The sequence below is a fragment of the Prosopis cineraria genome, unplaced genomic scaffold (genome assembly GCF_029017545.1).
Source record: "Prosopis cineraria cultivar Desert tree isolate PC_DT_omini unplaced genomic scaffold, ASM2901754v1 PC7, whole genome shotgun sequence".
Taxonomy (NCBI): domain Eukaryota; kingdom Viridiplantae; phylum Streptophyta; class Magnoliopsida; order Fabales; family Fabaceae; genus Prosopis; species Prosopis cineraria.
In genome coordinates this window covers 34,008,152-34,020,440 of record NW_026555338.1, presented here as the reverse complement: position 1 = coordinate 34,020,440, position 12,289 = coordinate 34,008,152, and the positions used below count along the sequence as shown (strand labels likewise).

The following is a 12,289-nucleotide window of genomic DNA, read 5'->3' as shown; positions in this document are numbered from 1 at the left end:
CGGCACGGCAACTAAAATATTCTAAGGCTAAATCTGTCTTGTACCTTCGCCTGCCATATCCGACTCCATAGACAAACCCCCAGTACCATGCTTTTTCAGTGTTTCCTATTTCAATATTATATCTAGATTAGCCAGCATTCACCCATCTCTAAATTAACCGTATATCTGACGGAAGTTTCTACGAAACCGAGTAATTAAGTGATTGATTAGTTCATTGATAAAATATATAACATTGTCATTTAGCAAGGATTTCATTGCCTGTCTTAGCTATTGTGAGAGAAACTTCATTTGGTGAGAATGGCTGGAGTTTTGCGGACAAACAATGTAGCTCTGGCATATTATTTTTCAAGGGGATATGGAAGGAAGCTTTATTTTTTCTGCAAATAACTGGTGAAGAGGGGATAGTGAAGGTTGAAGTAAGTTTCATTTATGTTTTGCTTACGAGAAGAGTGAACTAATATTAACCCTCAGCGAAGCTAGAGAGAACTGGAGGAAAACGTAATTTCTGAGTGTGCGTAGATTCAGCTTCGAAATTCATGAAACCAGCAAGCTGTGTTTAATGGGTTCAAAAGATGGACAACCACAAGGCCACAAGAGCATCACCCATTCAAGCCGATGGCTAGTATCGTGAGCAGCCTGTCACGGGTTGAGAGTCTGACGCAGCATACGGCGCCCGTGCGGCGTTCCAAGAATCCCATAATGTTCAAGACAAGCCTTACCACATACGAATCACACTGGTTTCACCCTGCCATAGGCTCATCAGGGAAGCGGCTCATGAAGGAGGCGGCACTAGCCCCCGACCAGTTGTGCACTTAGCCCGAAGACTAAGGCAGAACGCACCCAATGTCAATATCGCCCCCTTTATCCATATTGTGCGAGGCTAACCAGCAGATCGTTCATTATCTTGGTCTTTACACGGTCATGAAAATATCATTCGTGACATTTTCCCACACCCAATTTAGCACGCCCTCGTGCTAGGGGAGAAAGACTCCCCCCAAGGATCGCCCGTACAGTACTGCCACAAACACATCAGCTTATTGCTGAATGGCCACCCGAGTCTTGCATTCTTCGGACCCACTCGCACCCGTGAGCCAACAGGAGTGGAGTCGACCACGGCCAACCTTCCCGCCCGAGTCCCCACTTGTGGACCCACCTGCACCTTACAGGCCTTTGGAGCGGTGCCGAGATCGACTAGTCCCAATGTGGGACTCCACAAGCACACGGCAGTAAAGTACGTCCTGTTCTGATACCACTCTGTCACGGGTTGAGAGTCTGGCGCAGCACACGGCGCCCGTGCGAAGTCCCGAGGACCCCATAATCCTCAGGACAAGCCTTACCATATACGAATCACACTGGTTTCGCCCTGCCATGGGCTCAATAGGGAGGCGGTACTAGCCCCCGACCAATTGTGCACTTAGCCTGAAGACTAACGCAGAACGCACCCAATGCCAATGTCGCCCCCTTTACCCATATTATGTGAGTCTAACCAGCGAATCGTTCATTATCTTAGTCTTTATACGGTCATGAAAATATCATTCGTGACAAGCCGCCCCTGAAGCGTAGAAAATCCGCATTCCAGCTGGAAGGGAGAGAGGAATAGCTAGAAACCAAGAACGGGAAAGCAGAATGGAACTGTTTACTATGAAAAGGATAATCCCCCACCCAACCTGTATCAATTCAATCTAATAATTGCTGCCCCTCCTTCTCGTACATTGATAAAAAATTGTTACTTTGATTGAAATCAGGTGACATTATAATAATTTTTTTAATATTATTTTTAATAATATCACAATTAATTTCAGACAATTTTAAATTAGGATTCATGCCTAACTTGAAGTTTGATATGAAATATTTTTGACTAGGTATTTCAGTTCATGATCTAGTCCAACCTAACGATAACTCAATACCAGATCAAACTAGACTTATTTTGTTGGACTAAAAGACTAGCTTACGGTGCCTCTTTTTTATTTTAAAGAGTAAAAAAAAAAAAAAGACAAGAAACAAGTGCATTCAGACTTTTTAAGAAAATTATTCATAAATAAGATTAATGACAAGTTATCATTTAAAAAAATAAATTTCCATTATCATTTTAGCAATAAAAAATTTTATATTAATTTTTATCTATAAATAATTGTTTTGAAAGGTTTTTGGATGTGGTATTTCCAAAAGAAAAGCTATAAAAGAACTCAACCAAAAATCATATTTAAAAAATTGAAGAATCGGTAGCCAAATTTACTTAAATCTCCAAAGAAGTTTCAGGTTTTTTATAAGAGAAGGAAACTAATAAATAAATACAATTGCTCTACCTATAGTTTCATTCTTTAACAAAATTTCCTCTTAAAAAAATAATTCAAAGGCCAAATTCAAAAGACTGACAATAATCAAAAGTACATCATACATTAATAATCCGAAATCTACTCTTTCACAAAGTAGAGGACACGGAAGAGAAAGGCGAAGGTGGAGAGAGAGGATCAAGGAAGGGGAGGGTGAACTGATGAACACGAAGACAAAAGTGAAATTTTGAAGAGGATAGTGATAATGTCATCAAACGGGAGAAGGGAAATTGAGGAATAAAGTGTAAAAATTTATTTAATTATATATATTTAAAAAATAAATACAGGCACTTGGATCAAGTCAAACCAAATGGTCTAAACAATCCATCCTAGATTAGTCTTACCCAATGATTCATGCTGACTCGATTGATTGCATTTTTTAACACCAGGTCTTGTTGAGTTGGACATGGCTGATCAGGTTTTAAGTTTTTATGTGAAGTTTTAATAACGGCTAGTAAAATATATAATTAATATTTTTTTATTTTTTAAGATAAGAATAAAAATATCTACTTATTTAAAAATATCATGATACTCTTTATATTTAGAGATAAAATAAATTTTTAAAATAGATTATATATAAGGATAAACAAAGTATACTCCAACAGCCAGCTAACTCCAGTCAATATATAGACAATTATCTACAAGGCTGAGGCATGTTTTAAAATTTTTATTATAATTTTTTTCTTTCTATTTTTAATAAATATTAAAAGAATATATTATTAAAATATATATCTAATAAAAGTAAAAATATAAATTATTAAATTTTTATAAAAATAATAAATTTTAAGGTTTTTGTTATTTTTAGCAAAAACATGTTAAAATTAATTTATAAATAGAATAGACATGAGTATAATATATATATATATATATATATCTTTATTTTCTCTTTAACTTTCATACTTATTTCCACGTATAGAAGAATGCATAGAATAAATTTTCTTTTTTTCCTTTCTTAATCCTCAATTCTCTTCCATAAAAAACATGATGTGATTAGCTGAGCATAAACTGTGAATTTGCAGATATTTATCAAATTATTCAGCTTTCAATGAGGACCAAAACCATGCATGCAATCGGTGTAATATTCTTAAATGGTTAAACATTTTTTATTTTGGATTGCTTTTAAACAATTCTAAATTCTAATAATACAACTGGCTTTTGTTGACAGGTCTATTGTTTACTAAAAACAATTTATAATAAGGATCATAGGAGTAAAAACCAGGAGTGCTAGGCAATAGGCATTACTAATAGCTTCTACTAATTCAATAATAGTACCACAGACGACATGTCGAGTCAATCTTCTCACTTTTACTTAACGCTAAACAATCCCACATGAATAAATCGTCATAAGACTTCAAAAACGGTGCTTCACGGAAGAACTTATCAGTGAGTTGCAATGGTCTCTGTTCAGTCCAGGGTCTCCATGCCTGAAAAACGTGAGAATCAAATTAGTCACTAAGTTTGATTCTAATTTCAGATTTGACCTTTCAACCAATTTGTAAATTTCACTGTGCTTCCACTAACATGACCAAGAAGATTTCAGTTGAAAGTGACAATTCGAAACAAAAATGAAAAACTGAACCCTAATTCATTTGGAGGTCTTAAACGGCTGCCTCAACCAACCAAAGTCTCTCACGGACCAGGTAAGAACATAGTCAAGAAGAGCGTGGTGAGCCAACCAACTTTAACTGACACAATTTAAAAAAAAAAAAACAATATGACCAGCCTTGTTTTTATTTTTGGGCCTGATGTTGATCACTGATCAGTCCTTAGTTTTTGGAAATTGTCAGTTTACACAAGCGCAAGAGGATGACAAAAATAGATTACAAGAATGCTGACTGCTATCAATAAATTAACTTGTTAGGATGACAAGGAACTAGACATCTGATTTGTCAACCATAACAGCAGGCATTAAAATTTATCAAGCACCAATAAATTCAAAACTGGCGGCTTTGGATGATTGATCAGTATACAAAGTAACAGAACACTATAGAAAATACTCATGCATTTCAACTTTGATTTGTATCCTTTCTTTCTCCCTCTGTTTTTGAGCAGAACACACGGGGCAACACACAGACTTGCAGAAATTAGCTAATCAGCTATGTAAATAATACAATAACCTTATATATTATGATTTTCTTTGGTAATCCTTGCTTGATTCCTAATTATAATACAAGTTAACCGAGATATAACAAAAAATGAAGTAGAGACATCCTATAATGCAAACCTGCAATGTTTGCTAAGAAGTAATATACATGTAAGGAAGTCCCAGCTCATCTTGCTTCCATAACAGAAGCAGTCATGTTATTGATAGAAACATTTTCTGTTGAGCTTCCTTCTGATCTTGAAGTCCTGATACCTCTTACATTCAGGAAAGCTATAGGGTTAGGAGAAGGCAGTACGACATTCTCATTCCCAAGCATTGAAACAACATCAGACATGGTCGGTCTGTCTACTGCACTTTCTTGAACACAAAGCAGTGCTATATTCACGTATCTTAGTAACACCATTTTCTTTATGGATGCATCTTTTAATGCTGAATCCATCAGCTCTGTTCCTCTCCCACTTGTCCATAGGTCCCATGCCTTTAAAGCCACAAAGAAATGAAGAACCCAACATTAAAATGGCAATAAGTAACCGATCTCTGCTGGCTTCTAGAAATCACAATTTTCATATAATCAATCAATTCTGAACTTGCAGAAATAAGAAATTGATTCTGAGTTAGATACTTACATATCCGAGAAGATTGAGAGAGTTTGTGTTATACAAACCAGTATTCTTTTTCCCACTTATTATCTCCAACAAAAGGACTCCAAAGCTAAACACATCTGATTTTATTGAGAAAATGCCTTCCAATGCATATTCAGGAGACATATAACCACTGAAAGCCATCAATGAACAAATAAGATACTTATTAGTGGAATATACCTATAAAATACATGTATATTTATTTGCAATTGAATTGATCTACTAAAAAAAATCGTTACTTTATAGACTAATAGGAACTTTTAGTTAGACTTACTAAGTACCAACTATCCGGTTTGTATTTGCTTGTAATTCATTTCCACCAAATAGTCTTGCCATTCCAAAATCTGATATTTTGGGATTCATGTTGATGTCCAACAAAATATTGCTAGTTTTTAAATCTCTATGAATGATTCGAAACCTAGAATACTGATGAAGATAGAGAAGACCTTGAGCAATCCCATCAATTATTCGAACTCGGGTTTCCCAGTCGAGAATCCGGCGTTTTGTTGCATCTGTTTTGCATTATACGTGAAGCAAGTTTAAAATAAAATGAGAAAATTCCACATACAGGTTAAGAATTGAGATTAAAAAAAAAGTGCAGACCAAAAAGGAAAAAATCCAAGCTTTTGTTTGGCATGAACTCATAAATCAGCATCTTTTCATCACGTTCAATGCAACAACCCAAAAGCCTAACAAGATTGTTGTGTTGGAGTTTTGCAATGAGCAATGCTTCATTTTTCAACTCCTCCCATCCTTGACCAGATCTTGCAGATAGCCTTTTCACAGCAACCTCACCCCCATTCAACAGCTGACCCTACAAATTAGTCTTTACGTGTTCATTTTATTTCAAGAAGCTCTGTTGTGGACCTAAAGGATTTGAACTTGGATCTTACCTTGTAAACAGGTCCAAAGCCACCCTCACCAAGCCTATTTTCAGGTGAAAAGTTATTAGTTGCTGCAGAAACACTTGCAAAACTAAACAATGGCAATTTGACATCCCTTTTGTTAACTCTCCCAACCTTATCGACATCGCTAAGCTCTGAGATCTCAACTTTCATGCTCATGCCTGTATCAAACAATAGCAGATCCTCCGCTGTACAGTGAGAGGAAAATTAGCTCTTTTTGTGACTTCACATTATTAACATTCATATTCAAAGCTTTATACATTTTTTCTTACCTTCTCTCCCAAGCTTTCTCCTCCGGCAGTAGTATGCAAATAGGACTAGTGTAAACAACGAAAGAAATGAGATAACTACGACAATTGTTAGCACCACTTTCTGGCTCTGATTAGACTTATGATCAGGATTCTTTTCTGTATTCAACTCTGCATAGAGCAATAAGCAAATTACAATCAGCATAATCTTCCCAAATAAGGGGGGCGGTTCGTATGCAAGTCATAAGAGCTTCCTCCATCATACCATTGTCAATCAACTCAGAGCGAGCCAGTTTGAGGTGGAAACTTGGTCTAGAATTATCATCTCTAAGATCAACCGAGATGTTCTTCAGATTCAACACTCGATCAAGCCAGAACAAGCAACGACCCATAACATCGTAAGCATAAGCGACGCAAGAACAATTGATTGAGCAATCTTTTTGACATGTTAAAGCGTTCTCAGTCTTGAAGGCAAGCGGACTGTCTAAAGGAAAATCCACTCTATCGACTGGTAAAAACCCGTCACCCAATCCATTGCTGCTCATGTTACTGCATAACTCATTTTTCCTCACGCAACCTGCGGATGTGTCCCCTTTCTTCCAAGAATCTTCATCGTACGGCTTAAAACCGCGGAGGCACTCACAAGGGTCCGTGGCTTGCGGGTTGCAAATGCCAAAATTTCCACAGGTTGCGTTTCTCCCGCACTTGGATGACAGCAAAGAAACCCACTGCATGGTGTCTTGTGACCATAATTGCTGGTTAAGCTCTCCAGAAACTTCCAGAACCAATCGAGAAGAATAGTCCCCCTGCCAAGTTAAATAGCCCAAGTCCCATATAGCACCGTCTCGGTTATTAGAACTTTGAAACGTGAAATTAGATAGTTCATCGCCAACCCAGTATATCTCAGACTTCCTCCTGATTATTAGCCTCTGCCTCCAATTGGAAGTGTCAACTTCAAGAGAGAAATTTCCAGGACTTGGGTCTTCTACACTTGTCCACGATCTCAATGACCAACTGATTTCTAATTCTGAGTCAAATCCTACCTTCATTCCAGGCAAAAGGGTATTCGTGGGATTGTCGAAACTTTGCCACAAAATGTTCAACTTGGAGTTGTTCATCAGCAGGAGATTACCTGAATCCAAGAGCAGAGCATGGGTATTGCTGACACCGGAAATGTTGGTGACGAAGTATACCATTCCTTCATTCTTAACAACAAGATTTCCTTCCTCATTAACAGTGAGAACGGCATTGGAATCGCTGGTGGCGAGCTTTCTATTCGCAACCCAAACAATGTTATCTTTAGGAACTTTCTTAAACCACATCCCTACATAGTACTTGGTCGAATTCTCACGAGCGAAAAACCCCAGTTCGAAGTTCCCGTTAGCAGACACCAAAGTATCTGAGGTTCCCAGTAATTGGCCCATCCCCAACGTTTCTCTGTACGTAATTGCATCTGTGGACTGTAAGGACAGCCACATCAAACTCAGGAACAAATTGAGATTCAAGTTTAGTTTCATGTTAGTGTCTGTGAGACAGATATCCTAATGTCATCTAGTCTAATGAAGGAAAGTAGGCATTTGAGAGCAAGGCATCGTGATCAAATGCCATTCTTCAGTCAACAATCCTCTGCCACTAGGTTGTAGACTTTGATATCTTCCAATCAAAACTTTCCGCGAATATATATAAATGGACATGTGAGACTGGAAAACAAGGGATCGGAACCTCTCCTGATTTCAAAATCCTGGTGATGATCCTGCAAATCATCACCGTCCAATTTTTTTTTTTTTTCCCCATTCAATCCAATGATTGCTGCTCCTGGCTGGTTCTTTCTTGACTAATAAACCAATATTAGAACCTGATCTCCCTGGACCATTTTATGACAAAAAGTTTAAAAAACAAATAAACAAGACGCAGCATAAAGTATCATACTGATGAAAATTAAATCAATTTAAAACTAATTTATTTTCATTAAACTACGTATACATGTGAACACATTAATATAATTATCAATTAACTTATTATGAAGAGTAAATTAATTAAAATGACTTAATTAAAACTCATTCATTGACTGAGTCAACTTCAGGGCCTTAGTATTAAAAAATTGATGAAAATTATAATTTTTTCAAAAATAATTAAAAGATTTGACATTGCAAAGTTTTGGAAAATGATAGCTAAGTTTTAAAATATTAAATTAATACTAATTAAATGTTCAACAAATTCTTTTAATAAATAAGTTAATAATATCGATTTAAATTATTATAAATTCAAAAACTAAAATTATAAATATGTATTTAATATTAAATATAATTTTTAAATTATGATAAAAAAATTATTAATAATTGTTTAAATTAATATTTATAATTTATTTTATAAAATTTTTTTATTAAAGATCTCACTATCATTGACTCGTTCATTGTCTCCATGCCTTAACTTTTGCAGAAATGTCGCTGTCGAGAAATGAGCGGGCAGAGCAACTGCCATTGGATTGAATGGGAAGAAATGAAAGGTAAGGATTTGCACCTGTATCATCACCGGAATTTTGGAACCAGGAGAGGTTCCGGTCCCTGGAAACAAAGAAGAAACACAGTTCGCTAGGGGCAGTACTCCCTTCCCACCAATCCCCTGTAGAGTTATTTTGTTGAAAAATATAATAAATTTGTTAATTTTACTTTTATTAAAATGACAAATTTTAAAATTTGTATTACATCTTTTTTTATAGTTAATAAATTTAAATGAGAGTAGTATTAAAAAATTATAATTAATATCTATTAATTATTTTATATTAAAAATTAAAAGGTATTCTATAATAGACGCGGTGGGTTCTGAAATCGAAAGTCGTAGACTCGCGAGAACAAGAGAAGGGGATGCTGGATGTCTCTCTCCATGGACGACCGAGAGTCCGAGAGCATGCAATGTTGAGATCTGACAACGGCATATTTTCGCTTATCGAGACAGCCTTCATCCAGAATAGAAGAGTTCACAGCAAGCAATCGTTCTCAAAGAACCTTGTCAAAGTAAGATTTTCCCTTGTTCCAGGTAAGGTGAATCGTCTGAATCTTATCAAAAAGATCCAAGATTTCAAGTTTCACCACTTGGCCTGGTTTTTCCTTGCAACAGAGCAGACACCATCCATTAGCGGGAGCCGGAAGGAGCTCCACCGGTGAAGATCTCAACCTCAATTTTGTGCTTCTCACGGCAGTTCAAAAAAAATTATGCCAGATTGAGGCTAGAGTTTATTAGTTTAAGGTGTAAGAATTATCTTATGAGTTATGATCTTATCTATCTCATTTAGAATGGACTTCATGTCATATAGAGAGACTAGAGTTTTAATGAATCATGTTACGTATTACCGCCATATAAACAGACAATAAAATCATATGGTTTAAAAAATTAGATAATTATAATACTCCATCCATTAAAATATATAAAGTATTTTTAACTGAATATAATTTTTAATAATTAGTTAATTATCTTTAAGATAATATTATATTTTCATATTTATCCCTATTTAACATGATATTTTATTTAAAAACAAATACAAAATAATTTATTTATTATGGATTGTTTTGGGGGAAAAATGCATTAACTACAATTTAAAACATTAAAAATACTATATATAAATTCCTTACATTTTTAAATAGGGAGTAATTATTAAAAAATGGATTGAAATATCCTTATAATTAATTTTTAATGGGTGAAAAAATAAAGTTTGTCTTACAATAATGTCAAGACCAAAATTGAGTCTAAGACCTCTTCCAAAGATGAGAGATGATGGTATCATGAGCATCCAGCGTTTGTAAAATAAAATATACTTTTATACTCCCTCCATTTAAAAATATAAAGTATTTTTTGAGGAGTTGAATGTTTAAAAATGTAATGCATTTTTAATCTTTTGAGGTATAATTATTATTTTTTTAAAAAGTATCCCTATTGATAATGATTTTTATTTATTATAAGGTATTTAATAGGGATAAATATAAAAAAATAGGGTTAATTTAAAAATAGATAACTATTTTATTGAGAGATAAAATTCAATTAAAAATAATTTATATTTTTAAACAGAGAAAGTAATTCATAATGTTTGACTGGACTCGCTCCTACTTCTTTTAATTTCTCCTACCTTTCTTACTTTTAAATTTCAATTTTAATGGTTAAAATTTAATATAAGAAAATTATTATTATATTAAATAAATTTTAAATTGTTAAAATTTTAGTTAAATAATTTAAACGACACGCCTCTTGTATGTAGACCCGCGTCAAAAGTCCCCCTCTCACGCTGACGTGGATTCTACGCGGGAATATTCGACGAGGAAAGGGCGATGAGCCAATAAACTTTAGCTGACTTCAATTTAATTAAAAAAAAAAAAGTAAGCATGGTTTCTCCGGAAAAAGGAGGGAAAAAAATATATTTGGCCTCAATTTGATCAGTTCTTGGCTTCTAGAAAGTGTGACTTCCATTAGTATGTTATAGGAATGCGTACTGCTATCAATAAATTTTCATGGGATAGCATAGATTTGAAGGCCACAGAAATTTCCCCATATATTTCCAATTATGTTCTTACGATAATTTGCGAGTTGTTAAGGTTTTGACAAATAAGAACAACTAACTGTATAAAAATCCTTTAGTTGTGTTTGAATGGGTGAATTTTAGTTAAAAATTTAAATTTGTAATCTTACATTTAAAATTTATAAATTTTAATTTTTTTTAGATGATATAAAAAATTTAAAATTATAATATTAAAAGACTTTGTTTGAATTTTAAATAAAATTTTAAATTTTAAATTTTATGTTTAAATTTTAAAGTAACTCAGATGACATCAACTGGCTGGTCTAGATCAAGGATGGCGGCCAAATCTTAGTCAACTTCAGTTGTTCGAATCCAAATGATATCAATGGTCCAATGATTATTAAGCTAAGATACCGCTTTCATCATGAAACTATGCTAGGTATTGATTACTAAGCCATCGACTCCATGGGTTGGATGCTTAAGGGAAAAGTACAAATGCGGTGATGGTCAATGGAGATATGACTGTGATAGGAAAAAGAAGATAATGTCTACTACATGAAAAAGTATTTGCAATGTTTGAGATAAGTTCAAAGGTAGCACGGGGAAAAACTCTTGAATGGTTGCAATACTAGCTTTTGGTGGGATCTTTGATCACCACTTAATCAACCTATTACTATCTGTGTGATCAATAGTAGTGCTGAACTTAACTCGATAGATAAAGTGGCTGATTTTATCACAACTTCTAGGCAATGGAATGTACACAAATATTGTTTGTTTTTACCACACGAAGTCATCAACAAGATTTTATCTATCCACATCCTGATAAGAAGGGGACCAAATGTGTTTTGTTAGCGTGAATCTGGAGATGATCCCCTCATTGTGAAAGGATACTTTTTTTTTTTTTTTTGCAGGTGTTCCAAGAAAAACTTTCTACCAACTCACTAAGACTTAAAAGAGGATTAGTCAAGCGAGATAAGTGTTTGGATGCAATAGAGAAGATAGTGTCCTACACATTCTGAGAGACTGTCGTGAGGCAAAAAACTTCTAGAGACATTTAATTAACAATAATTAGTATTATGTGTTTTTTAATGGTGACTTATAGGGTTAGCTCAAAAACAATCTCTCGGCATCCTATAGGAATGGAACCTTTGCCAAATGGCTATATGGTTTAAAGTTTTCAATCAAGGCTGCTGGCTACTTTGAAAGGCTAGATGCAAGAAAGTCATGGAAGGTGCAAGCTCCCTTCCGAGGGAATTAACCAAGTCCACTGGATTCGTCTACCTGTTGGTACATTCAAATTAGATGTTGATGAGTCGGTGGATGATTAAAGACATAGAGCATGCGAAGGAGTCATCCATGACAACAATGGATGGTGGATTATGGGTTTCAGATGTTTACTAGGATTCATGCCAAGTGTAGTGGCTGAAATCCAAGCTATTGTATCAGAATTAGAGGTGTGCAATCGTCTGATTATAGGTAAAACTATTATGTACTCAGATGCTGCCAATGCGATTCTCTTGTTGATGAAAGGCATTCCACCTGATCATCTGT

At 34.9% G+C, this 12,289-nt stretch overlaps 1 protein-coding gene across 2 annotated transcripts; it reads right to left on the bottom strand.

Annotated features, from left to right (window-relative positions):
* Positions 1-4,434: 4,434 nt before the first annotated feature.
* Positions 4,435-7,868, bottom strand: LOC129315601 (receptor-like serine/threonine-protein kinase SD1-7). Of its 2 annotated transcripts, none has more exons than XM_054959438.1 (7): positions 6,497-7,868; positions 6,256-6,402; positions 5,972-6,171; positions 5,682-5,892; positions 5,353-5,590; positions 5,064-5,211; positions 4,435-4,915 (listed from the first exon to the last, which is right to left on the bottom strand). In XM_054959438.1, exons 1-7 carry the CDS (start codon positions 7,746-7,748, stop codon positions 4,604-4,606), a joined length of 2,508 nt encoding a protein of 835 aa, XP_054815413.1. In that variant the 5' UTR covers positions 7,749-7,868; the 3' UTR covers positions 4,435-4,603. The 2 variants fall into 2 exon arrangements, with proteins under 2 accessions (XP_054815413.1, XP_054815414.1); XM_054959439.1 differs by having other exon boundaries at positions 5,682-5,886.
* Positions 7,869-12,289: the final 4,421 nt, after the last annotated feature.

Excerpts from the sequence above, each read along its gene's own strand:
- LOC129315601 (XM_054959438.1), bottom strand. The coding sequence starts at position 7,748 with ATGAAACTAAACTTGAATCTCAATTTGTTCCTGAGTTTGATGTGGCTG. Across the intron at positions 5,591-5,681 it reads CTTGGATTTTTTCCTTTTTG|ATGCAACAAAACGCCGGATT; the intron begins GTCTGCACTTTT and ends AATGCAAAACAG. Across the intron at positions 4,916-5,063 it reads CTCTCAATCTTCTCGGATAT|GCATGGGACCTATGGACAAG; the intron begins GTAAGTATCTAA and ends GTGGCTTTAAAG.